The 26,743-nt window shown below is 38.3% G+C and overlaps 1 protein-coding gene across 4 annotated transcripts in view; it reads left to right on the forward strand.

Annotated features, from left to right (window-relative positions):
• Positions 1–906: 906 nt before the first annotated feature.
• The window catches only part of SUGCT (succinyl-CoA:glutarate-CoA transferase), a 317,421-nt gene continuing 291,584 nt past the window's right edge, over positions 907–26,743 (forward strand). For 3 of the 4 annotated variants that reach the window (XM_005529930.3, XM_014258688.2, XM_088057150.1), the window contains exons 1-6: positions 1,361–1,534; positions 5,075–5,126; positions 5,221–5,294; positions 7,456–7,541; positions 8,320–8,370; positions 12,188–12,308. In XM_005529930.3, the coding sequence (XP_005529987.3) occupies positions 1,369–1,534; positions 5,075–5,126; positions 5,221–5,294; positions 7,456–7,541; positions 8,320–8,370; positions 12,188–12,308 (550 nt within the window). In that variant the 5' untranslated portion in view covers positions 1,361–1,368. Of the gene's footprint in view, positions 1,020–1,360; positions 1,535–5,074; positions 5,127–5,220; positions 5,295–7,455; positions 7,542–8,319; positions 8,371–12,187; positions 12,309–26,743 lie in introns of those variants that run through there. The other variant, XM_014258689.2, reaches the window with a different exon arrangement.

A 26,743-nucleotide genomic window follows, 5' to 3' on the forward strand; every position in this document is an offset into this window, starting at 1 on the left:
GAAAATTAAAAAGGGCTTTCAGAGCAGCAGTGAACAAAAGTTAACTATTAAAATAAGCAGAAAGTTTCTATGCTCTATATACCAGTCTTGCTTTTCTTTGGCTTTAACAGTATTTTAGTTTGTTTTTGTTTAATGACAAGAACTAATTTTATATTCACAGGGAGCTCACCTCCCCAATGTTATACAATCTCTCTATGAAAAATGAGGCAATATCGTTTAAATTCTAAAACAGAAAGAGAAACCTGCTCATCTAAATTTTTTGATAATCCTTTAGTCTGGAAGACTATCTGTTTTTACTGTGCACACATGTCTACATAAGACAGTTTATCAATTTAAGTTACCAAATTATCTGATCTGTCTCATTCCAAAAAAAGCACAGTTTAATTTAAACCCTTTTCACACCACATGAATGAGAAATACGTATCGTCATGCACATGTTGAGTTATACTGGGTTATACTGGGGTAACTGTGCTAATGAATTTCTTCTTGTCGACAGATCTTTGAGCATCCGTGTGATACTTTTGATTGCACAGAGCATGTCCAGTCAACAAACCTGTCATGTAGATTTTCTCTATGTTCTTCCTCAGCATTTAGGCAGACTAACATGTGGCACGTCTTACGCCTGTGCTATTCATCGTGCTCCTTTTCGAGCAGTCAGAAGTTTCGGCTGCTTTTGAGATACAGCAGTTGCCATTTCCTCACATATTTCGTAGAAATAAGAGGTGAACCTCTGTGCAGGCTTTTTTATCCTATTGGAGAGGCAAGAAGACACCATGCTGTTCCTGTAACAAGCCTTCTGCTCTGTCCTAACAGAGACTAAAAATAGTATGAGGGTTCATCGTTCAGGGAAGAGTCGCTCAAAGGTCAGCTCAAGCTAACCCTTCCATAACTAGCCCCAGCTGAAGGCACAGCTCACAGTGGAAGTGATACTGCGCCTTCAGTGACGGCGAGCTGAGGTGAAGGATGTCCCTCGTGCCGCTGGGCGGATGTACTGGCACCCAGTGCGACTGCCTGCCTCGGTAAGTGCGGAAAGCCGAGCGGTGCTGTTGGGGGGCGGTTTCTACTTCTATTCCACCTTGGCAATGTTGTATGTCACAGTCTGCACGCCGAACTGGAAATACAAATTTCCAGCCACCACCCAGCGGGATTCCCGCCGCAAACACCGGCAGGCAGGACGCCTCCCTGCTTTATGGAGCGCGGCCAGGAGAGGAGCACGGTCCCGGAGCGGGGAATGCCGCGGGCAGCCGGGGCCGGCTCTGCGCCTGCGCGCCCCGTCCCGGCCGCTCCAGGGCTGTCCCGGGGCGGGAGGGGCAGGGGGCGGCGGCGCCTGCGCCGAGCGAGCGCTCGCTGCTGTCTCGAGTGGTGGGGATGCTGCGCGCCGCGCTGGGGAGAAGGAGCCGGGGCTGCGGAGGGCTCTGGAAGAGCCCGTGTCCCGCAGCTGCCGGAGGCAGCGCCAGAGCTCTGAGCGCTGCCTCTGCCTCCCCTTTCCCGGGCAGCGGCGGCTGGGCGCGGAGCGGAGGCGCTCCCCCGGCAGGTACCGAGCCGTGCCGCGCCCTCCTGCGCCTCCCTTGTCCCGCCGCGTCGGGCCCCTCTGTCCGTGTGATCCCGCCGGGCTCTGGTGCCGCTGGGGCGGGGGTCGGAGCCGCTTGGCTGGGGGGACGGGCGTGAAATACCTGCGGGAGGTTCCTGCCAGGGGTCCCTGCGAAGGCGTCCCTGGGCGCAGCGCAGCCCCTGGGCAGCCGCCGGGGCTCGGCCTTTGCCCCGCGGCCGTGCGCGCTGCCCGCAGCTGCGCCTCGCCTGTGACACGGAGCGTGTCGGCTCGCCTGGCAGCCTTGGCTAATGGCATGCCGTGCTCCAGGCCCGATCTTTTTTGTAAGGTTACCAAAGTCTAAGTGCGCGCAGTTGTGCTGTTTAAATTTTTTCTTAAAATGAAATAAATCCAAGCTGCAACGAAGTGATCGTTCTCTGGCTTCAAGTTTCTCTGTTACTAAATAACACAGAAAAATAGTTACAATAGCGTTGGTGGCACTACAATCGGAGGAAGTTTGCAGTTCTGCCTCCCACTATAAACGTACCAAGTGTGTGCCAGGCTGGACTGTACCCACTGATTGTGAATTAGTCTACGGTAGTGATGGACTTGATTATAACTCACTGCATGGATGAAGTGAAAAAATACTGATTGTGCAGTCAAAGTAGAGACAATAGACTTGAGGAGTCATGTCTTCTGGAATTGAAAGTAAATGGAATGGGATCTGTTAATTTGCATTGTTGCAAAAATTATTTGGCTCTCTTAGGTTCCCTCTTCTGTCACAAGTATAAAGGAAATCGTTTTGGAATATGACAGAAGAATTAATTTCTATTCTATGGAACGATCTCTCTTGGTTGCTTATTCATATTGTTAGGATAGGCCAGCCTTGGGACAAGCTGTTGAGCTTAACTAAAGAGTGTAAATCATATTGAGGGTGAGCAGGTCTATTTATTATTAATCAAAGTTATTTATGAAAGATACATATGACAGTCTAATTCACAGTAAAGTCAAGCATTGTGGGAATCAGGAGTTTACAAGAGGATACAGTTAGAGCTCAGAGAGTGATTTTTTCATTCAGTCATCAAGTTACTGGTATAAATATAAAGCAAAAATACAAAAGAAAATGTGAGTTTGCATTTTAGAAAATTTAGACTGTTGAGTCAGAATTCTGACAAAGTCAAACTTTGGGTATGTGCCTGCTTAGGAAGCTAGTGATGAATGTAAAAAACCCAGGAGATGTTTCTAGTTAATGCTGATCAATTCTGATCTTGTGTTTGTTTATGATGTGGTTTTGTTTCTTTTTGTTTCTACAATAGATAGCACTCCCTTATTCAGGATTCCATGTACCAGAACTGTGGATGTCAAAAGGCTTTCTACTGCAGTTATTTCAACAAATCAGTGTCAAGCTGCATATATTATCTAGCTCTTATATATTTATATTTTGGTGAACATCTGTGTTCTATTATGAAGAGACTAACAGGTCTGTTCCTCAATTTTCAAAAGCAAACTTTTGATCTCACTTCTTTCTTGCATTTCTTCATCATCATGGATATCTGTTGCTTACCTACATTAAAAAAAACATTCACAGTGGTCTGTTTGTCTTCAGAGCAACAGTTGTGCTCTCCTGTTCTGTTCTAGCTATGGAAGCGTCCTAATCCCTGAATGGAGTGTTAGATGATGCCACAATGTGAGTGATACGATAATTAGCAAGGGTTCACCAGTTTTAATTATGCATAAATACATATTTACAGCCTAATCTTAACCTTTTATAGGCTTTTTTGAGAAATATCTTTATGGATTCCTACAACTTGGCTGCAGGAGAGAACCTGTTGGCTCTGAAAAGTTGCTGTTGTTATGGTACTGTATCTGTGAGTAGCCCTAAATACTGGCTCAGAATGAGAATAGGTGAACTACTAAAGTGCAGCTCTAAAAGGTGTGGAAATAATAAAGAAAGGTGGACCTTTTAAACTAAGATTACATCTTTTTAATTTTTTGGGGGAGATTCAGTAAAGCTTTTTACATATTTTTGGAAAAAAGTGTAGAGTTTTTGTAGAGCAAATTGTGCACCCAGCTTGATAAGACTGAAGTTATATTGGAGGGTCTGTGGTGTTTACCAGCCACAACTGTTTTCCATTTGGAACTCAGAGGTGTGGAGCACTGAAGGGAAGTAGTGGCCTGAGATTTTCCTAAAGGCTCTGAAAGTGCAAAACACATGGCCATTCCTAGATGGGCATGTTTTCAACATGCTGCTCAGTCTGGATTTTGTATTAAAGCACAAAATCTGTTAAATGGAAATCTCCCTGGAGTAAGTGGTAATAATGGAGGTAAATTTCTTAAAGATGAGCAACGAGGATGCAAGTGTCCTCACTGAGAGCAGTACAGTTAATGAAAATATTTTAGCAGAAGCCCTGGATTTCTAATGCTGCTTCTCTCTAGCTTTTAAAAGTCTCTCTCGGTATAAATATCCTTCTTCCCATAAGTAGGAAGGAGAGTTGAGAGTGACTAAAGGGCGGTTCAGGTCTAATGAAGGGAGCGTGGAACAGGTGATACAGGCATGCACTGCTGCATGATATGAGAGATGCACCACACTGGCCTGCAGGCTTTGCATGAATGTGGTTTGATTCCCACATCTCCCCCCTCCCCCCCACACCCCATTTTGCATTTTTCTCTTACCAGGACAAGTGCCAAAAAGGGATGCCTGCCACAAGCTGGTATGTGTCATTTTAGTGGTGTTACTGGCCAGGTGCGTTTGTTTCATGTGTGATACAAGACCACCTTCCAAATAGTAATTGAATGACCATCTACACAGCATGATGAAGTGTTTGTGTCCCTAGCCTACAATTCAAGTCTGAGAGAAAAGAAGATAATTCAAGGCCACCAAAGAAGTAGTTGGCCAGCCTGTGATCTAGACTGTGAGATTCCTTGCTCTGTCTCTGGTGTTTATTGCCATTACTGATGTTTCTTAGACCTGGTCAGGTTGGAAAGGGTGAGAGAAAGGAAAGAAAGCATTGTGATTTCTTAATCATTATCTTGCATGTGTAGCTGCCATTGAAAGAGTACTTTGCCTCATATATTCTGCCTTAAGTTTTGTAATGGGGATATTCTTTTTTTTTGTGTGTGATGCAAGTGGTTAGGTCTACACAGCTCAAAACACTTTGTGAGTTCTACTGTTTCCCATTGGTCTGGTACCTTTACTTTTAGCTTGTGTCATTCTGATGTTGCTTGCTAAAACACTTTTGTTGTATCTTTCTTCAGATTAGTCTTTAAAAGCTGTTTGAGTGTTTGTGGAAGGCACATATAAAATATCCCTACAGTAGGTTTATTGTAGACTTGCTAGGGAGTTAGAATAGGTTCTGAAATGTCATACATAAGGTTTTCCAACTTGGAAAGATTTTACTAATGTAGTACACACCCAATAACCAGCTTGTTTAGAAAGCTTTATCATCATTTATTAGGGGAGGGAGATGAGTGAGGATGATGAGTGTCATAAAAACAATGTGCTAGTTTTTTTTAAGATCTAAGTCACTGTTTTTTGTTTCCTGTCAGGCGCTAGTAATGTAAAGCCATTGGATGGTGTGAAAATTCTTGATTTAACAAGGTTTGTGTTTAATTTGTCATTTGTAGCAGTGTGTCTAAATGCAAATATTCTGATTGGAAAAACTAAGAAAACAATTTTTTTTTTCATATTAAAGGGTTCTTGCAGGACCATTTGCCACAATGAATTTGGGAGATCTAGGGGCTGAAGTTATCAAAGTGGAAAGACCAGGTAAGATTTTTATTTATTTTAGATATAATTTTAGATATAATAATATACATATATATATACATATATACATATATACATATACATATACTATGTGTATATACATATACATATACTATGTGTATATATATACACACACATACATATATATGTGTGTGTCTATATGTATATATGTATGTATAAAGTAAGGACATTGGATAATTAGCTGAATTAAATGTTGTGTATTTTTAGCTTAACACAATGGTTTCCTTCCACTCAGCACATGCACTTTTTTTCCAAAGAGTTGCTAAGGATTGGGTAATGGTAAAAAAAGGCTTCATTCTTATGGTATAGCTACACTTTTTAGTTTGTAGGACTGTATAAGAAGAATACCATTGCATCATATTTGGGTCTTTTTTAGAAATAGTCCTCTCACTTGGCTGTAAGTTTTATGCATCATTACGTATTTGAGGTGTATAATTATGTCATCGCAGCTGCACATTATGTATTGTATTTTTTCCTTTAAGTTTCCATATTTTAAGTTCCTTTCTTTTGGTATTACTAGTTTTGAAACTAGTTGGTGAAAATCATTGAGATACTAAACAATATTACACTCCCTAAATTTTATAACATAACAGTTTATAATAATTTATGACATAAATTGAGATATTAAACATACTACATTCTCTATATTTTATTTCTGATAGGAAATATTGAATAGTTGAACGTTTAGTGAAACACTGAATGTCTGACAAAGGTTTTGTCACATCAGTCTATAGGTCATCCTGATTTACTGACCATTGTTATAAAGGTTTTCACTTTTGTGACCAGGCAAAATAAATTTTATAAAGTCAGATTAGACCGACACTGGTGGTATTCCAAACATCTAGGTAGTAGGAATGGAGCAAGGTCAGCAATTAAGTATGAAGTAATGGTTTTGGAGCTTTGCATTGTTTATGATCAAAGGAGAAGGACAGTTCCAGAATTCTGAATTTCAAACATTTTAGAATGTGACTAATCCTTTCTTTCTGTGAGAAGATACCAATTTTCACAGGAGTATTAATCCAAAAAGAACAGTAGCCCCACTAGAGTTCTACATGGAAAGTATTATTGAAATGTTTTGCTTTGAATCACTCAAAGTACTCACACAGAAAGGAGATTGCCCCTACCCACCTAAGCATCCTGCTTGAACCAATATCTCAAAGGTCTTTTGAGATATTAAACAGTACAAATGTTGATAAGCAATTTATATGTTTGCAGAACTTTTGCCACTGTAGATCTTAAATGGCTGAAGACTTTTGTGTTACTATAGTGTATAGCATATTTATGACACCTAAGGTTCTTCAGCTTGTTTCTGTATCTATGCCAGTATCAGTCTTCCGTGCTGCCTCACTAAGGAAAGTTTTCATTTATGTGAAGTTAGCAAGTAGATGAAGTCTAGATATTGAAATAGATACTGGAATGCACATGCTTGCTAACACTCAGGACAGTGATTGTATCTGAATTTGAATTTAACTTTAATTATATTTAAAATAGATTGCTAGTCTTCATGATGTTTAAGAAAGGTTAAAAATTTGAAATTAAGCATAAATGATACAGTGATATCAGTGTCTGCAGCACATTTATGGCAGGATTTCTGGAAGGTGGAGGTGGACACTGCACCAGCTATAGCAAGCACTTCTTTTAGCTGGTGTTGTGCAGCATGCAGCTTAATCAGTTGTTGTCTATCAGTGGTATCTTGATGTTGTGTCTGGAGTGTTTCAGGAATAGCTTAGTGACCAGATGAACTGTGTGACTTGGTGCAGGCAAGAGCCTCTACTAAATTCTTCAGGACTGACTTAAAGAATTGCATTGTATCTCTACTTTAAGTTTAAACAAACAAACTACCAAAAAACCTCCAATTCCCCTTTCCCCAGCCTCCCCAAGAAAACAACCAAAAAAACAGCCCATAAAAAACCTGCAAATACACTAGTGTTGTGGGGCTGTATGAGTATTTTAAAGACTAAATGGAATCCCGACACTAGCAAAAACTGTTCACTTTGCTTAGTTGCATTCACTTTTAGGTGGTTTTTGATATAAATATCCTAAAATATATATGTTAAACTATTATTTGTCCTGCCTGCTAGATGAAGCTTAAGTGACTTAAATGTGATATTGGGCAACTATGTGATGGTATTTTTTTCAGGGGCTGGTGATGACACAAGAGCCTGGGGTCCACCTTTTGCTGGGACAGAAAGCATTTATTTTCTCAGTGTCAATAGAAATAAAAAGGTAAATGGGGTGTGGAACTGAACATAAGCCTATATTCTCTGTAATTATAACTGAATATATAACATTTCTTAGTTTGATTCTTAACATATAATAGAGCAATACTTACATTGACCTAATGCTTTGATGAATAAATTTCAGGAGAAAACCTGTAAGTTATTAGAACAAAAGGGTTCCAAATCTCTGATAGGGTGCTGTGAGCAGCTAAAGCAAAATGGAAAAGCAAGACTGATTCTGCTGGTCTTCAGTTGCTGGCATTAAATAACTGAAAATGAAACCTGCTGAAAGCAAGGGGTATTTTTTTGAGTGATCATTTTTTTCAGGTGCATCAGCTCAGTTGATCTGTGTCAGCTGGCAGGAGGAATGCTGTCATTGTATGACAGTGAGGGTGGCTAAATCCAGCTTTTGAAAGTTTGGGATTAATATGAGGTTTCATGACATACCTGAATTGTTTAATGGCTTGTTACCATTGAAACAAATATTTCTGGTGTCCCCCTGTCTACTTCCAGTAGTGGGTCCTGTGTAAATATATAAGGAACAGGCTGCACATCTGTCAGACTGGTTTTGGTGCTTGTCCTATTCATTAATGAGATGTAGTTCAGCTTGCTTTGCTGAGAGAATTTTTTTTTTTGCAGGAGGAAGTGGGTTATGTGTTAAAATTTATTTATCCAAATTAACTATAGTGTGAAATTTGACTGTTGGTTATGTTTAGAAGAGGCTGATAATCCCTTTCACATAATATTTCATATAAATTACTGTTGTATTTATTTTTAATCCCCAGAGTATAGCTATCAACATGAAGGATTCAAAAGGAGTAAAGCTAATCAAAGAGGTAGGTTTTGATAGCATGCAAGGCGTCCTTATTTTGTATTATTGTGATCCTGAGTAATAATGATTAAACTCTGCATTTCAAGTATTAATTTGATAGTTTAAAAAATCTAAGTATGCAGTAAATTTTGTAAATAAGTGTATAGCTTCTGTACTCTGCACTTTTGGATTTAATGTACAGTGTAGCTTGTAATTACTTTGGATTTAAATTTACATGAGAATGTGATAAAGATGTTCAAATGAAATATTCTGAGAGAATGGTCTAATAGCCTATTCTGTTACTGTTGCTGTACTACTACTCATCTTGCTGTACTACTGCATTAGAAAGATTCAAGATGGACTGATCAGATGAAGTCAGTGAGCAGTTAAGACTAGATGCTGCGCTTCAGGAAATGCAGTTTTTTGAATGCTGCAGGGTATTCATGACTTCAGTTGCTGTACATCTTCCTGAAAAACATTGTCCTGTAGGTGAGACTTAGTATTTATTTATTTTTCAGTATTTGACTTCAGGGTCTTTTAAGGTGATCCATTTCTCTATTTAAAAATAATAAAAATATCAAATTTCACATTTTATCAAACTTGTGTTTTGTCATCTCTTTATTAATTATTTGTTGAGAAAAGCAAGATCAGCTGCTTGCTAGTGCTGCATTTTAAGCCCTGCTGTAGTAGCAGCTGACTTCTGCTACTGTTTCAGTATCAGCTCCAATCCCTTTTTCACAGTGACAGTGTGTGTCATGCAGTAGGTGGAATTCGTTGTGAGTATTGCATGAAATGGAAATAGATTTAAGTTTTCTGATGCTTTTGATTTGTTAGCTATGCAAAGGTACTTCATACAGAAATCTTTGGAGATTAAAAACCAAGAATTCCACAGTGCCTTTTCTTTTTGCAGAACAGAGCATTTTATTGTTGATTTGTTATGGAGCTGTATGCCTATGTTCTAAAAAATTTGAAGCAGAAATTTTCATTTGGAAAAATTTTGCATGGTATAACACAGTCATATTTTTGTATAAACTAGTCATATTCTAATTAAGTGCTATAAAATTTTTTCCTCTTGTGGAAGAAGACTAATTTATTATTTGACCTTTAAAAATGTTGAAATAAAACTACTCAAAGTGTTCACTGATTCCACATGTGTGGGCTGAAGGTGTTTGAAGTGTTAAAGGCAGCTGGCCCTATGAGTCAAGATGAGGTGGAAGAAAAAATGGCATCACCTGTTAAATATTTACCACACTGGCTGCTTTTCATCCTTTGGCATAGCACTACAAAATACATTTTCAAGAGTCTATTCTTTCATACATGATTACTTGACTTCCACAAAATTATTACTGTGTTTTCTTTATCTCTTTATTCTATGTCACTTGTAGCCCTTTCTTTCCTTCTATTGTTTTTGGCTGGCTGTTAACTGCCTTCCAAATATTTGTCTGTCTTCCTGAATGAAAACTATTCTTTTCTCTTCAGTGACTGTATATGTGCCAGTCCCATGCTCTGACATCTTTTTGTAGCATCTCTTTTGAACATTATTTATCAGTTATTGTCAGAAACTCATTTTAAGAACCTTGAGCATACTTCTCCCCTGTGAATTATTGAGCCTTAACCAATGAACTTTTTATTTTTTTTTTTTTTTATTCATTAAGAACTTGGGACTTTAATTGGCTGGGAGCTGATGGAACTTCTTTTCCACTGTGTTTAGCTGATAGGTCAATGTGTCCCATGCATTGCTTTCTTACTTGATAAAGAAAGCTACTCACATATATATATAGATATAGCTATAGATATACACATATATATATTCATATATATATATACATACATACATATATATATATATACATATATGTATGTGTATGCAGATTCTCCTCTGCAGAGTTTTTGTAAAAACCAGAACACACAAAACACAAAAGAAATCTCCATACAAACAACAAACCAAAAATATACGAACTGAAACTTTCAAAAGTTATGTGTAGTTTCCTTTATAAAGTTAGTAGCATAATTTTTTGTTATTCAATTTACTTACTACTTTGGCATGAACTGTGCTGTTTATTATTTCCTGAGGCATGAATGTTGAGCCTATCAGTGCCCTCTCGAGCAGATAGTACTCCAAGTCAGCTCCGTGTTATATTGCTCTATTAGTAGGTGTTAAAATACAAGTGATGCTTAGGGAAATTTTAGGGCATGAAGTATGAAGTTTTAGTTGACAGTGGACTTAAAACCCCATTGAGACTGAAAATCTCGGTGAGTTTTAAGAACATATAGTTTGTTTGGATCAGACTATGTATCCAGTTTTCCACAAGGGCAGAATTGTTGGTTCGGTGAGCATCAGTGCTACATATAGACTGCTGCCTTTATATATTAAAAACTATTTCCAGTGAAACCTTTAGATGCAGAACTGGCACAGTACTTGTAATGTGTCTTGAAAACTCCTTTCTCTGACTGCACATACCCTGCTAAAATGGGCCCAAGTCATTATATCCTCACTTAGCACTGTGTTGCCCAGTCCAGAAATATGGTGCTTTTCATGTTACAGTACTGTGTGTCACATTTTCTTCCTCAGTGGCTTGTAGGAGATGGTAGTTCTTCAATATAACATGGGCAACAACTTTCAACTGTTTTAGCCTATCCAGTCACTGTAATTTTCATAGATTATAAAATCACAGTGAAAGCAGTACACAAGGTGTAACCAATTTCATCTCTTGAATGAATTAGGCTAAAGCTGTAGCATTACCAGTTTTGAAAAGTATTTATGTATGAACTGTGATGGATTTAATTAGAAAATAAAGCCTCCTTAATTTAATCTTTCATAAAGGCATTGTGATTTCTGTTATGATGACACTAGTTTATAGAAGCTTGTCTAAAATACTGTTTATTTAATTAGACAGTGACATGGCAGTTTCAGAGACTGAGACTCCTTGGTTGGCTGCAAATAGCATTAAGCAATTAATGTATCAGTTATGCTTAAAAATGGGTGCACAAACATGTGTACCTGTCAGAGAACACTTACTAAATTCCTGTGCATGCACCCACACCCCACACAGTTTACCAGGCAGAAAGCCTACATGTCCCTTAAGGCATACATCTGTCTTAACAAGTTGTTCTCTTGCTTCAGGAGTCAACTTGTGTTAGTCTTACTGAAATTTGCATATGTGTATCTACTTATATTTTTTTATAAGAGAGGATGGAATGTAAAGCAAATCAAGATTATATGTTGATCTTAACATCAATAGATTTTTGGACTAGGCCATTCATTTGAAATGAAAAAAGTCATATTGCAGAGGTTGACAGCCCTATTGCATTTAATGTGACTTTAAGATCTTAATTTTAATTTCTTAATTTTAATTGTTGTTGGGCTCCCTATTTTACTTCTACATATAGGAACTTAAATATATTGTTATATCTTGACCTTGTTATGGTAATTGTAATAAATTATTTGAAAATGAAAAAATAATTAAAAAGTTATTTCTATGATGGAGAAAATATGAATGATGGACAAATACCACTTCACTTTTATTGAAAAAAATGTATGTGAAGATTGTTCTGTGAATATTGTCAAGCCTTAAGAAACTGATGTGATTCTGATCATCTTACAGTTTTGTCTCATTACTTTAGGATTTTGTCAGTCTTATTTCTAGATATGCAGTATCTCTAATATATAGTTTACACAGTCTGACAGGCAAAAGAATATCCCTATAGGCTTGTCAATTTTCTTTTATCAGGAAGACCAGAGCCATTTTAATTAGCAAGATTTTAGAATTAAGTTGCATAGGAATTTATTCAAATTTTGGGAGCTAATTAACAGATTTTACTCATCCTTTTCTTTTTTAAAGCTTGCAGCAGCATCTGATGTTTTTGTGGAAAACTTTGTCCCTGGGAAGCTGGCTGAAATGGGTCTAGGTTATGAAGATATTAAAAAGATTGCTCCTCACATAGTGTACTGTTCAATAACAGGTATTTTATTTTCAATTCTTTATGTTCATTATTTCCTTTATTTCAGTCAAAGTATTATAAAAGTCATGTGGTTGTATAGAAGGATGTTCCTTTGATGTCAGTTAAGATAAACTGAGAGTTTAAGTGACTTCAGTTAAAAAACAGGTATGGAAAACATTTGAGGAAGCAACCATGACAACAGCTCAGGAGCTGTTCAGTGTCATTGCCATGCCAGCCTAACATGTTCCTATTGATTTATTGGGCTGGCCTCCTAGGGTTTTGCTTTAAACTAGATGAAAACTGGGATTTTTTTTTTTGATTTTTTTTCCCTCTCCCCCAGCAGTTTTACTGAATCAATTTACATATTGTGTGCTTTAAATGATAATATCAGTGTTTTTTTACTGCCCTGAGGTATCTCTTTTCAGAATTGTGCAGTTACCTGCTCACAGAAGCTTTACATGACTTTTTTACAGTCTATTGCTTAGTACCTGAAGCAGTAGAAGAGTCGTATGTACTTTATAAAAGCAGGGATGAATGAAAAGGAGGTAGACACACGTATGCAGTTCCTGTTATGTGTATAAAAACAATTTTAAGTCTGGAAAACCTGCTTAAAAAAATTCCAACAAGAGACACTTCCCAAAATCTTAATCAAGCACTAAAATGAAAAGTCTAATATTAAAATGCAATTAAATAACAGCAGAAGTTACAGATATTTTTAGACTGGTTTAAAATCTTAGTTACAAATCTGCTTTGCCCTTCAATTCCTGCTGAATCCATGGCTTTGACTTTTTGCTTACTGGGTATGGATGTAATTTAATAGGAGTCAAATAGCTTTTTAGCCTTTTCTGATGTATTTATCATATTTGTGTGGTAAATGTCTGAAAATGTCAAGAAAAGAAAGACAATTATATTCAAATTTGCTTGCTGAGAATCTTGTTTAAATACCTATTTAGGTTGGCCAGTGGCTGGTTGCTACAATGTTTTTCACATTTGCTTGTGCATATAACCTAATAACTGGAATTTTTCAAGTGGGTGTGCATTTTTTTTCTTTGCTTTATTCTTTAGTTGCTGTACCCGTAATGATGAAAAATAATTAAAACTACATCCAGACAATCTGTGTGAGGTACAGCACCCTCTCATTTTGTGTCAGATGCTCCAGTCTCTTAATCAACTTTGTGACTCTGTGCTTGCCTCAATAAGTTGATGTCTGCCTTATACTGGGTAGCCCAGAGCTGGGCACAGGACTACAGACATGGCCTCAGCAGTGCTGAGAAGAGGGGAAGGATCAACCCCCTTGGCCTGCTTGACACTCTTCCCAGGGCGCTGAAAAATACTCTTGTCCTCCGCTACAAGGATGCATATTTTTATATATTTTAAGTGCTCCCTCAACTGAAGGTAACTCTTTCTTGCTGCAGACTTCTCCTCTAGTCTCAGTGACCTAGGACTCCTGAGAGCCATATTTTTTTGGGAAATACTGAGGCAAAAAAGCATTAAATGTGTCCACCTTCATGGCCTATTGCTCATTTTGCCATAGGTCCATGTCATTCCTGGTCTTCCTTCTGCTGCTGATTTGCTTGCAGAATCCTTTCATCTTGCCTTTTATGTCTTTTGCCAAATTCAACTCCAGATCAGCCTGTGCTTTTCTCACCATATATTTGTATGATCAAACAGCACCTCTGTACTTCTAGGTCACTTGCTTCTGCTTTCACTGCTTGGAAGACAAGTTGGACAAAAATGACGTAATCTTGCTGTTTAGAGCTTTGTGTAATGCATAACTTACAGTTATGTTCTATAGTGGAAAGAACATAAGTCTTATTCATAGAGTATGACAACTTGAAGTTGAAAGTGTTTGGGTGGTAAGAGCTAGGTGATGTTTGTCAGGCACCCATAAAACAACTTGAAATCTTAAATTATGGTTGTTTAAGTCTTGGATACTCAAGAGGTGATAAGCAATGTCTATTTAAGGATGATGCATCTTTTAGGAATAAAGACATAAGCTCAGTGCCCTTGAAATGAAATCAGCTCATAAATCCATTGAGTTAAGACAGGAAATAGCAAAGTCTCAATCTAAGAAAATTAAAAGAAGCAACCAGACTAAGACCAAATGTACATCTGTTACATGCAGGGAGGGGTTTTTGGCTCAATCAGGCAGAAAACTGATTTAAGAAGAATTCTTGATTGATTTCTAAAATCTCTGTGATGTATATTACAATTCCTAATTATTTTGTGCTGTGGTTGCTGCTGCTGCATTCAAATATGCTTGGGGTTTTTTGGGGGGGTATTTTCTGTTTTGTTTTTTTTTTCTTTTTCTTTTTTTTTTTTTTTTTATGAAGAGAGATGGGACTAAGTAGAGGCTCTGGGACTCAAGGGTCAGGCAAGTGATAGTGAAGATCTATCTGGGGCAAGTCCATGAACCAGACACATTACAACTACAGCTGTACATAAAGAAGGATGGGTGATTGTTGTAGGTGACTCCCTTCTGAGGGGAACTGAGGGCCCCACATTCTGACTGACCCTGTCCCACAGGGAAATCTGCCCTTCCTAGGGACCTATGTAAGAGATATGACTAGAAGATTCCTTGGACTGATTCAGCCCTCTGATTGTTACCTAATCCTGGGTTTCCATGTCAGCAGTCAGAGTGACAACTCCTAGGACAATCGAAAGGAACTTCAGGACTTTGGGATGACTGGTTGAAGGGATAAGGGCAGAGGTGGTGTTTCCCTCAATGCTTTCAGGAGCAGGGAAGAATGCTGAAACAAACAGGAGAGCCCTGATCAACACACAGCTTAAGGGCTGGTGCCATTGGTGCAATTTTGGCTTTTTCCCTCATGGGATAGCTTATACAGCACAAGGCTGGCTGCAGGCAAATGAGGCTTGCCTGTCTAAAAGAGTGAAAAGAATTCTAGGCCTGTGAGTTGGCAGGAATGATTGAGAGGGCTTTAAACTTGGTGTGAAGGGGCAATCACGTAAGACCAGATCACTAGAGATAAACCTGGAGTGGCATGCCTGTGTCAGGGGTGAAATTGATTCAGCTGGGTGAAGTCAGCCCAGCTGAAGTGCATGTACATCCCAGGAGGAGATGGAGGCCATTGTGCAGCAGGAAAGCTGTGATGTAGCTGCCATCACAGAAATTAAATGAGATGAGGCATGTAAATGGAGTGCTGCAATTCATGGCTACAAGCACTTCAGAAGGGACAAGTGAGGAAGGGGAGAGGTGGTGGAGTGGCTCTATACATTAGGGAGTGTTTCAACTGTACAGAGCTCCAGGATAGTGATGACAAAGTTGAGTATCTGTGGGTAAGAATCAGGGGGAAGGCCAACAAGGCAGACATCCTGATGGGAGTCTGTTATAGGCAACCCAACCAGGATGAAGAATGAACTATGCTGTAAGCATCTGGCTGATGTTTCACAATTGCTAGCCCTTGTTCTTGTGGGAGACTAACTTGTGGGATGTCTGCTGGAAACTCAACACAGTGGAGAGGAGGCAGTCTAGGAGGTTTCTCGAGTGTGTGGAAGGACAACTTCCTGACATAACTGGTAAGGGAGATGCCCTGCTAGACCTGCTTTTTACAAACAGAGAAGGGCTGGTGGGAAATGTGGTGGTCAGATGACATCTTTGGCAGTGACCATGACATAACACAGTATTCAATGCTTGGTGAAGTAAAGGAGTCAACAAAACCTGTACTTGTACTTCAGAAGGGTGGACTTTGGTCTGTCCAGGACACTGGTTCAGAGAGTTCCTTGGGAAAGAGCCATTAAAAACAAAGGGGTCCAGAAAGGCTGGATGTACTTTGAGAGCAATCGTAAAGGCACAGGAACAGTCTGTCCCTGTGTGCCAAATGACAAGCTGTCAGGGAAGAAGACTGGCCTGACTGAATAAGGAGCATTTGCTGGAATTTAAGGGGAAAAAAAAAAAAAAAGAGTTTATTACCTTAGGAAAAAGTGGCAGGCAACTCAGGAAGAGTACAAGCGTGTTGTTAGGTGATATAGAAAGAAAATTAGAAAGACAAAAGCTGTTCTAGAACTCAATCTGGCCACCTCTGTGAAAGATAATAGAAAGGGATCAGGCCCAGCCAGCCCAGTTTCTGAAAGGCAGGTCCTGTTTGACCAGCCTGATCTCCTTTTATGATCAGGGGCCCACCTAGTGGATGGGGGAAAGGCTGTGGATCTTGTCTATGTGGACTTCAGCAAAACCTTTGATACTGTCTCCCACAGCATTCTGCTGGGCAAGCTGGCAGCCCACAGCTTGGACTGGTGTACACTTTCCTGGCTGAAGAACTGAGTGGGTGGTGGTGAATGGTGCCACATCCAAACTGTGGCTAGTTATAAGTGGGGCTCCCCAGGGCTCAATATTGGGTCCAGTCCTGTTTAATAAAGTTATTGATGATGTGGACACAGGGATCAGGTGCACCCGCAGTAAGTTTGAGGATGACACCAAATTGGGAAAGAATTTTGGTCTGCTGGAGGGTAGAAATTACTGTAGAGGGTTCTGGCCAGGCTGGATTGATGGGCTGAGGCCAATGGTGTGAGGTTCAGTAAGGTGAAGTACCAGATTCTTCACTTGAGTTGCAGCAACTCCCTGCAGCACTACAGGCTGGGGTAGGAGCAGCTGGAAAGCTGCCCAGCAGAAAGGGATCTGAGCATGCTGATATACAGCAGTTGAAGTTGAGCTAGCAGTGTGCCCAGGTAGCCATGAAGGACAATGGCATCCTGGCCTGTATCACAAATAGTGATTGTCCCTCTGTGCTCAGCACTGGCTGGTTCAGTACCTGCTGGTATTTTGTATTTGTGGTTAAAGTGGTAGTAGCCATTACCCTATTATGGTTTAGGGTATTTGCCAGATCCTGTAAGTGGTTCAGATGCTGGAGGGCTGCACTCCTTGTGATACTGTTTTTGTGAATCCTGTTAAGTAGGAATGGATGTTTTGTACTGCTTGATCTGTGAGCCAGATCAGGCTGCGCTGTCTTCAGAATACATCACATTGGTCACGTGGCAGTGCTTGGTTCATATGTGCCACGTGTCATATAACAACACTTGTATGTATTTCATTATTTCTCTTTCTGGTACATAAAGTATCATAGAGATGTTATCAGCTTACTTTCCATTTACTATTTACATTGCCCTCCTTGCTCTAAGCTATGGTATCACCATGAAGTCTATCAATCCCAGTTCAAGTAGTATATATTCCTTCTATCTTCCTTTCCTCATCAATTCTGAAGGCCAAAAAACAACGGCACTAAAAAAAAGCAGAGCCATGACAGAAAGATCTCCCACTCTTTCAAATCTTCATTTAAAAAGAACAGAAGTTCTTGGTGTTTTAAGAAAGCAGCTGTAATTTGTGGGTTTTTAAATGTAGGAAAACAAACCTGCTTCCTTTTTTGGTTTTGTGTTTAAGAACAGCTGAAACATTCTGAGAGAAATTTTGAAAGCATTAAAACTTCTCATTCTTATACAACTTAAAATTCATGATTGAACTCCATTACATAAAATACCTTTTGTTAATGAAACATGTATGGAGGTGACTGCTTCTGCTGAATAGTCACTTATTGTAGCAGAATATAAAATCAAGGAGACACATTTCTTAGAAATCAGAAAATATGCTACTTTATAACTTAAACAGTAATGAGCCATTTTTTCTTTAATACAGGAATAATTTTTGTGTGGAGTTGCCTCTCTACATTTTGGGCATTTGCAAATAGTAAAATTAGATACAGTGATAATAAAATGAAGTGTAGTGTATTTTTTTCAGTAAGTCCAGGGTCATATGTAGGTGAAGAATTTAGACATAGGTATGCTAGATGCTGTCTCTTTTATGGCATTTTGGAAGTTGTGATTTGAAAACTGAGTTCCTTATCCAAACAGCTCTGATTGAATCTATACAGCTTTGCAGTTAGTGCTGCAGGCTTTTGAGGATATCCGGGATATTTCCTGATGTTCCTGCTGCTTTGAGTGCACTTGAGCTCCAAATTGCCTGTTCTCACTCACAAGCAGGCTTTGCTTGTCTAGAACTAGTTTAAATGTAATGTGTTTAGATAGTTCTGTGGTTGAGATTGGTTTAAATTCTGGAAAACTGGATGGTTAAAGAAAATCATGTGCAGGTCACAGGAGAGTGACCATTTCTGTACGGTCTATGTGATGCTGTCACTAGGAAAGTCACAGCCTAATCCTGAACGGGAGGGGGCACTGTTTAAAAGGACAAGATGGTTTCCAAATCAAAACTTTTTTTTTTTTTTTTCCTTAAAGCCTCTGAAGGTAATATGTTTTCAAAGAATTTTACAGTTTGTTTATAAATGATGAAAAGTACTCCTCTCAGGTTCTCTACCCCAGCCCTTTGCTCTGCTTATCTATGTGAATTGTGAATGCTCTTCTTTTTGTGCAGGTTTTTTTTACTCCTTTTCTAGTAAGTAATACTTTATACAAAAAAAAAAAACATATGCAAGTTGCTTTGTATGTTGCTGGTGATATTAAAAAAATTGGTTTATTATTTTATAGCATTTTATTTCCTAGAATTTAGATGTGATGCTTAGTTTCATGCCTTTTAAGGAAATTTTACTCCTGTAAAGACTTATTAGTGTATTTATACATGCAAGAAATTGAATACAGAGTTACAGAATCACAGAATAAATGAGATTGAAAGTGTGTCATATGCTCCAACCTCCTGGATCAAGCAGGGTTATCCTGGAGCACATGGCATAGGCTTATGTCCAGATGGCTCTTGAATATCTCCAGTGTGGGAGGCACAGTAACCTCTCCAGACAATCTGTTCCAGTGCTTGGTCACTAGGTGCGTCTTCCAGTGCATCAGTCTCTGCCCATTGCCTCTTGTCCTATTCCTTGGCATCACTGAGAAGAGCCTGGCTCCATCCTCTCAGCCCCACCCCCCTCTCCCCCCCACCAATTATCTATACACATTAGTGAGGTCTCCTCTCAGTTGTTTCTTTTCAAGGCTGAACAGGCCCAGCTCTCTCAGCCTGTCCTCATGAGGAAGATGTTCCAGTCCCTTATTCCTCTCTGTTGACCTCCAATGGCCCCACTCCAGGAGCTCCATGTCACTCATGTTCTGAGGAGCCCAGAACCAGACACAGCACTCCAGATGTGCCTCACTGAGGCTGAGTAGAGGGTCAGGATCACCTCCCTCCACCTGCTGGCAATGCTCTTCCTAGTGCACCCGAGGAGACCATTGGCCTTCTTGGCCACAGGGGCTCACTGCTGGCTCATGGACAGCTTGTTGTCCACCAGGACCCACAGGTCCTTCTCCACAGAGCTGCTTTCCAGCAGTTTGGCCTCCAGCCTGGACTGGTGCAGGGGGTTATTCCTCCCCAGGCACAGGACTCTGCAATTGCCTTTGTTGGACTTCAGGCACTACTTTTTTCCCATCTCTCATTCTTCCAATTCTGCCCTCCCATCTCTCTCAAGGCCCTTTTGAAGACCATTTTGAAGCCCTCTGGGGCATCAGCCACTCCTCCCAGCTTTGTGTCACCAGTGAACTTGTTGAGGAGGCATATGCCCCTTCATCCAAGTCACTGCTGGACAATACTCTTAAACAAAGCTAAGCAATACTGGGCCAAACACTGAACCCTGGGGACACTGCTTGTGACAGGGCTCCAGCTAGACCCTGTGCCACTGATCATGACTCTGGGATCTGTCATTGCAAATAGCGATAACTGTAAAAAATCTGCCATGAAAATAAATTTTCAACCAAAAGTAACTATGAAGGTAAGTTTATGGAATTGATATTTTTGTCAACTTTGTGTTACTGTAACAGTTTATATTTCTTAGGGATTTTCACTCCCCCATAAAACTTAGTCTTAACTCTGGCTTGACATATATTTTGACTACACTAAACTGTTTGTTTGTTGTAAAACAGTATCTTGCTAAAGAGGCAAAAATTAGGTGGAAAGAGTAACAAAAGTTTTAAAGAAGTGTTGTAGGTCACCTGAGTTTTCTATGGGTGTGAATCTGGATTTGTTGTGTATGTTGCTTTTATTTAATGTAAAGTTGTAAAGATACATAAAGGAACATATTTCAAAACAGTAAGTCCTCTGTGTCTCTTGAGTGATTCTGATTAACCTATGAGAAGGAAAATAGTTCTTCACTCCACCCATTTACATAAGGTTTAGTAATAACTTAAAATAATGAGCATTTAGTACTTCCCAGTATCTTCTTTTGTACAGATAATTTGTAGTGGTTTTCCATGAGAAGATGTAATGTTATAGTTTTGATGCATATCCTACTTTGTCTCAGGAAAGACAGACACAATGTATTTTCTGTTTTGTTGGGCAAAGGCTTGCCAAAGTGTTCTTCAGATCCTCTAATTTGTGAACTAATTGTGGTAAAATGTGGAATTGCCTGGATTAGGTACAGTTTCTAGACTCCATCTTATCAAATGTTTCCAGCCCATAAAATTTCACATAACTTTGAGTGTGTGTGTGTCTTCATGCCCACTCATTCCCCTGATTATTGATGTTTTTGTGGCTTCTATATGGTTTAAGTCTGGCATAGTTACCTGATACAAATAGATAGATTACCTGCAAAAAAATGTTAGCTTCAGATTAAAAACATCATTGAGCAAAATAGTTTCTTGGTGGTGTAAATTCTTTGTTGATAGCACACTAGTAAAAAATCACGTTGTATTCAGGAGCTGACTCAGGCATTGCTTGTAGTTGTAGCTAAATAATAGCAGCTATATGAATGGTCTTGAGCATTAATCTGTTCAACAGTTTTAAAATTTGTGACCCAAAATTGTTAAAAATGGTCTTTGGGTTTTGCTGGGGTTTTTTTCTTTTTTTTTTTTTTTTTTTTTTGTAATTACAAAAAAATAAAACTAGGCACAACAATCTGGGGGAAAGAAAATGAAAAAAAAAAAAGAAAGGAAGGTTAAAAAATCCACCTGCATTGCAAAATATCTGGTTGAGTCAAATAGCCAATTCAAGCAAGATGACGTAAAGGATGAATTGGAAATTAAGAGAATTAACTAATAATTACCATTATTACTGACTTCTAAGTGTATTAAAGCAGCAAAAATTTAATTTTGAATTAAATTTAGTTTAAAATTTGAATTTTATTTAAGGCATTTGGAAAGTGCAAAAATGAGTTTTGAGTATTGTGGTACCAGTATTCAGTAAAATATATTAATGGAGTATTTTTCAATAAAGGTATTATTTTCTATTAATGGGAAATAATGCATAGTCTGATGTGTAACAGAGACATTGTCAGAACAAACTGGGTGTCATGCTCCCAGTAGTTCTTAATGTGTTTTAAGATAAGGAGGGAGGTCTGGAAAATTGTGAACGGCTCTTAAGCAAACACAAAAATCACAAGTTTGCAAGCCTTGAGGTATGAACTTAAGTGCTCACAATGATAGAATAAAGCATTTGGAGGGGAAAAATCTGAAGTTTCTACCTGAGCTTGATTTGATAAAAATAGAGCCTTCCAGCATTGGAAAATAAAATTAAGGTTCTCTAATCTATTAGTTTTTGCATTATGCAGTTGGAGGATGGATGGATTAAAGAGTTGATCTTCCATTTTTTTGATAGCTTGAAGTTATCCGCATGGGCAATTAATAGAAGTTTATCAGGGTCTAGAGATAAAATAGTCTGAAGGCATTTTTTGACAAATTAATTAAAAGATACACAAATTATTTTTAAGACAATATAATTGGCTGTCTATATAAGGATGCTAAAACTTGTGCTATATATTGTGACTATAGTAAAGTTTTTGACACTTTTGAGTAATGCTTTCATAGAAAAGCTAGGAAAATGTAATGTACAAGAAGTAAAAAAACTTGGTTCAAGAGGGAACAGAAGCTCTCATAGCTTACTATAGATACTTCATGACTAAATGGAAGAAAATGCTTCAGAACTAACTGATGCTGTTGGATTTTTTGTTTGTTTGTTTGCTTAATATAGGTGATGGATTACAATGTGGATGAATCCAAAATTATGATACCATCATGTGCTACCGGGGGCTTGTGGGGTTTAGATTTGAGAGGCAGGAAGAACCTGGAGCTTATTTACAGATAGAAGGCATCACTTCCATTACAGCCTTACACTGTCCTTTGGAATATTTTCTGGGGATCTGGCTGGCTCTCAGAAAAGTCATGGAGGGCTCGCCTCTGCTCAGTTTTTCTTACTGAAGCCTGGAGTTGGAACCCTTCCTAAGTCTCTGTGTCAACACAGCCCCATGCACAGTCATGTGATGAAGTCCTAATGTAAAAGGTCCATTTTTAGTGGTCTGAGTGCTCTATGCAGCTCTGAAAACCCACAAAGCTGAAGGGAGTCAATTTATACAGTAGGATTAGAATTAATGATTGCCTTGATCGAAGTGTTTACATAAACAAAAGAGGAAGGGTAGAATTAAAGATTGGAACAAATACAATATACAGTGCTTAATCAAAAATAATCAAGTAATTTTAATATAGTATGGGGACCACTGGGTTAGAAGAGGGTTCCCAGAAGACTTGGTTGTAAGGATGTGAAACGATCAAAGCTGAGCATAAGTCAGTGATGATATCATTAGATGGACTAGTGTCACACTGGATTATATAAAGATGAATATGGTCTAAAGGACTGTTTCTCTACCCTGCTCCACATTGGTAAGGTTAGAAGGTCAAGTCTACTTCTGGATACCACGTTTCAAAAACTATGTGGAAAACTGAAGAGAGATGAAAGAGCAATTTATAAGTAAAAAACATTGTGTATGAAAGGTAGCTTGGAACATGATTTTTAAGAAAAAATGCTGCTATGATCAGAAGGAAGTACTGTGATTGGCTATCTAACCACCTCTTCCTAAAGCATTCTGTACATTTTCACACAGCAGTTCTGAAATGAACTGAAATGAAGATTCTGATAGTATCTGAAAGCACCAAAAAAACTTTGCTTAATGCATAGAATTAGCCAAAATGCTACTTGGAATTCAAAGAATGAGTGTGTTAAGAAAAGAAAATCTCAAGAAAAAATTTTGTAAGATAGTAATTAAAATAAGTGTTCACACCTGACAGCTGGAGAAGTGGCTTGTCTCTGTTTTCAGAGATTTAAGTAATTGGGACTACATGTGCAGTGTACAAAATAAAAAAAATATATGGATATTGAATACTTTAGTGCTTTTCTGCACTGCACCAATATGCTGCATTGTAATTCTCAGTGTAAACTGCATATTTGTGCCGATTGGTAACTGGTTCCTGGTGCAGTAAACCAGGAAGCTGCCTAAACCAGCTTTATGGCATACAGCAGGAGCTCTAAGACTTTATTATTTATTTATCAAAGAATTTATATATTTATTATGCATCTCATGAGTAATTACTGTGATACCTGAGGTGGTCATCAATATATGAGCAAGTGGACTGAGGCTTTTAGGACTGTATTAACTCTAAATATGAACTTCTGCAAGAATTTGGAACAGTTTTAACTTATATAGCACAAGTGTTACATATTGTAAAGCCATAGCCTCATAAAGAAGTTAATTGTTATGACTGAAAGTTTGCTTGATGAAAATCAAAGCCAAGGAGCTAGTTCCCCTTATGCTTCCAGGCAGTAGGACAGTTTTTCAAACTATCATTCCTTTCTTTCCTCCTTCACCATATGAATAAAGCCACTAAAGAAACTGATGAGACAATTTCAATCTCTATTTGTATTACACAGTGTTTGCAAGCAGAATTCCTACCATTTAATAGTTAAAAAAAAACTTTACGTGGAAGAGGTAGAGTTTTGTATTGTCTCCTAAGTTCAAGACACCTGATTTCTTTCTAGACATCTAAACAGATTTGTGCCTTGGCCTGAAAAACTAATCCTATGTCATCTGAGTATTTGAGTTGTGTCAGTTTTTCCTTTTGGCTGAGCCATCAAACTAGATAACTTCAGTGTAAAGAGGCCAAGTGTTTGCTTATGTGTGGAAATTAATTGGCAGAAATGCATATATCCAAATACTACTTCAATGATGTAAAAAAAAGTACTTTTTCACTACAAATTAGAAAAACTAAGAAGTCACTTGGTCCTGTGAATGAAGTAACAGTCCTTGTTTCTAAGAAAGGAATCAATCACCACAGCAGTGCATTGGTGTATCAGTGGTGGTTTGAGATACATAGTTCTGCTAGGTAAATTCCCCGAGAGAACTACTTTGATCTGTTTATGTAGGTTCTTTCCTTTACAAAAGGGAACTTTTGAGGCCAGCCAGAGTGCATTTACTTCACTTGATAGTGTTGTGTAGAAGCAAAAAGAAGAGCTCCCTCTAAACCACCATGGTAAATTGGACCTCAGGTATTATAGCTGCACTGCTTTTGTGGCTAAACTTATCAAGCCATTTCTCACAGTGTATCAATATGTAGTGTTGATTTACTCTCAGTACTTTTTTAGGAGCAAAAGATAATTTGTGTACCTGCTAAACTTTAGGAAGGAAATTCTGGAAATTGATGTCCATTGATTTAAAGTGATGCAGCACTATGGCTGCTGCTTCCAAAAAGAGCCCTAAAGTATCATGTTTTAAGGACTTGCTTCATTTTGGCAGTATGTGTTTAGATAGTTTTGTGCCTCTCCTTCTCGTAAAAGGTAACCTGTGTAGTCCCAAGACCACTCCTTGTGCTTGGCACAAGACCTATTCCAAAACAGTCTGATGGCTTAGGATTAGCACTTTGGGGCCAGTATTTTTTCCCAGGGTAAAGTACTCAGTATATGGAGTATAAACTGCAATCCTAAACACATGAAATTTATTTTTTGTAGATATTTATATATAAAATAAAGCAAATATTCTTATAGCCTCAGTTGACTGCTTCATTCAGAATTAAATGAGGAGGACCAATGGGAACTTTTAATTTCTATTTTTAGCTCATGGTGTCAATTGCTATTCTACTGAAACACAGCTACACAAACAGAATGTACCTTCTGATGGTGTATAAATAATTTGATATAAATCACTGCTGCTGCTTCTTGTAGAAGATCTCCTGAATCTTTCCAACTGTTTTGTATCAAAGGTGATCCATCTTTAAGGAGGCGTTTACCTCATCTTTTTCTAGACAAAAATGAAAAGCATTAAATAGGCCTATTAGACCCAGGGCTATTTTTTCCCTTTACTGGGATTAGTAATGTATTTGCTGTTTTTTCTTAATAAAGTGTTGGTTTATTTTGTGTTGATATCTACTTTTACTGAAAAAATCTTAATGATTGTTATGAAGACTGGGAAACAATGCCTCCTAATCAGACTTGCAAACAGATGACATAATGGGACAATTTTGAATTACTTCTGCTTTTATTGTTCACATATTTTTCACATTTCTTTTTAATAACCGTATGTTTTAAAAGCCTGATTCATAGGATTTGAATTTATTGGGACTGTGTATTAAAAGTATTGTAATGTTTTTCAAAATACTCAGTTTTCTTTTTGGTTTATTTTTTTGTTTATGTAGTGATTAGGTAAGTTTGAAGTGTCTGCTTACCTAAAGTGCCTGAAGATTGCAAAGGTTTTCTGTTCATCTTACCCCTAAGAAGTTGATTTGAGAAATTTTGATTAATTTTATCTATTTAACAAAGAAGACTATCAGCTGTAAACTGTTGGAACCTGGATAGTACTCAAGAGTAGTGTTAGGCTTATTCTCTTCATCTTGTCATCTATCTTTCTCTGTTTCTGGAGGCAGAATATGCAGCTAACTGGTCTTGAGTCTCCATTTGTTTTCATATTTCTGTGCTGCTCTATGTTTAAATCCCTCTAAATACACTTTTACAACCCCTTTGGACAACGTGAGTTGCCAAGAGGTTGCAGAGTATGATGTGAACAAGCAAGATTTGACTGAGGTGTGTTGCAGAGCAATTAAGCTTGGTAGCTCTTAATTGGAGGAGAAACAAAATGGACTTGAATTTGGAGCGTTTATACTTTTCTAATGGTGATGAAAAAAATGTAATATACACAAAAATGTGTATTCAATTCTAGAGTGACTGAAATATAAGTACTACAATGCTGCTTTTTTTGGGTGTTTTACCATAAAACCAGACTTCAAGGTATCTCCTTCTACAGGATTAATGTAATTATGCTGTGTCAAGATGCAGAACCAAAGGTTAGTTTTCCTACTTAAAGCACATTCCTGTTGCTGTGGCTTTATACGTTCTTCTCTACTACTTGCAAAATTAGCGTAGGCCTAAACAAGTCTATTCAAAAGAGGATTCTGTAAAGTTCAGCTGGTTGATAAACTTTTTGGAACTGAGCAAGAGGCTGTTTTCTATACAACAGGCTTCTGTCAGCACAGCTGTGCTGGACAAGATTGTGAAGAGGTGCTAATGCTGACTGGTTTAGTTGTTTTGGCAGAAGCCATTAACAAATATGTTATTATATTGACAAAACTTTTCTTTTGCTGGTAAAATTGTTCTTGGAGATGTTCCTCTGTAAATGGTTTTGCATTCTAGTATAAAGTGCATTTTGGTCTGGAAAGCAGGGTTTTGCCAATACTTATGAAATAATAAAGGTCTCTGGCAT

Source organism: Pseudopodoces humilis, chromosome 1, assembly GCF_049639895.1.
Source record: "Pseudopodoces humilis isolate 2021_Gansu_Grassland_sample_001 chromosome 1, ASM4963989v1, whole genome shotgun sequence".
Classification (NCBI taxonomy): domain Eukaryota; kingdom Metazoa; phylum Chordata; class Aves; order Passeriformes; family Paridae; genus Pseudopodoces; species Pseudopodoces humilis.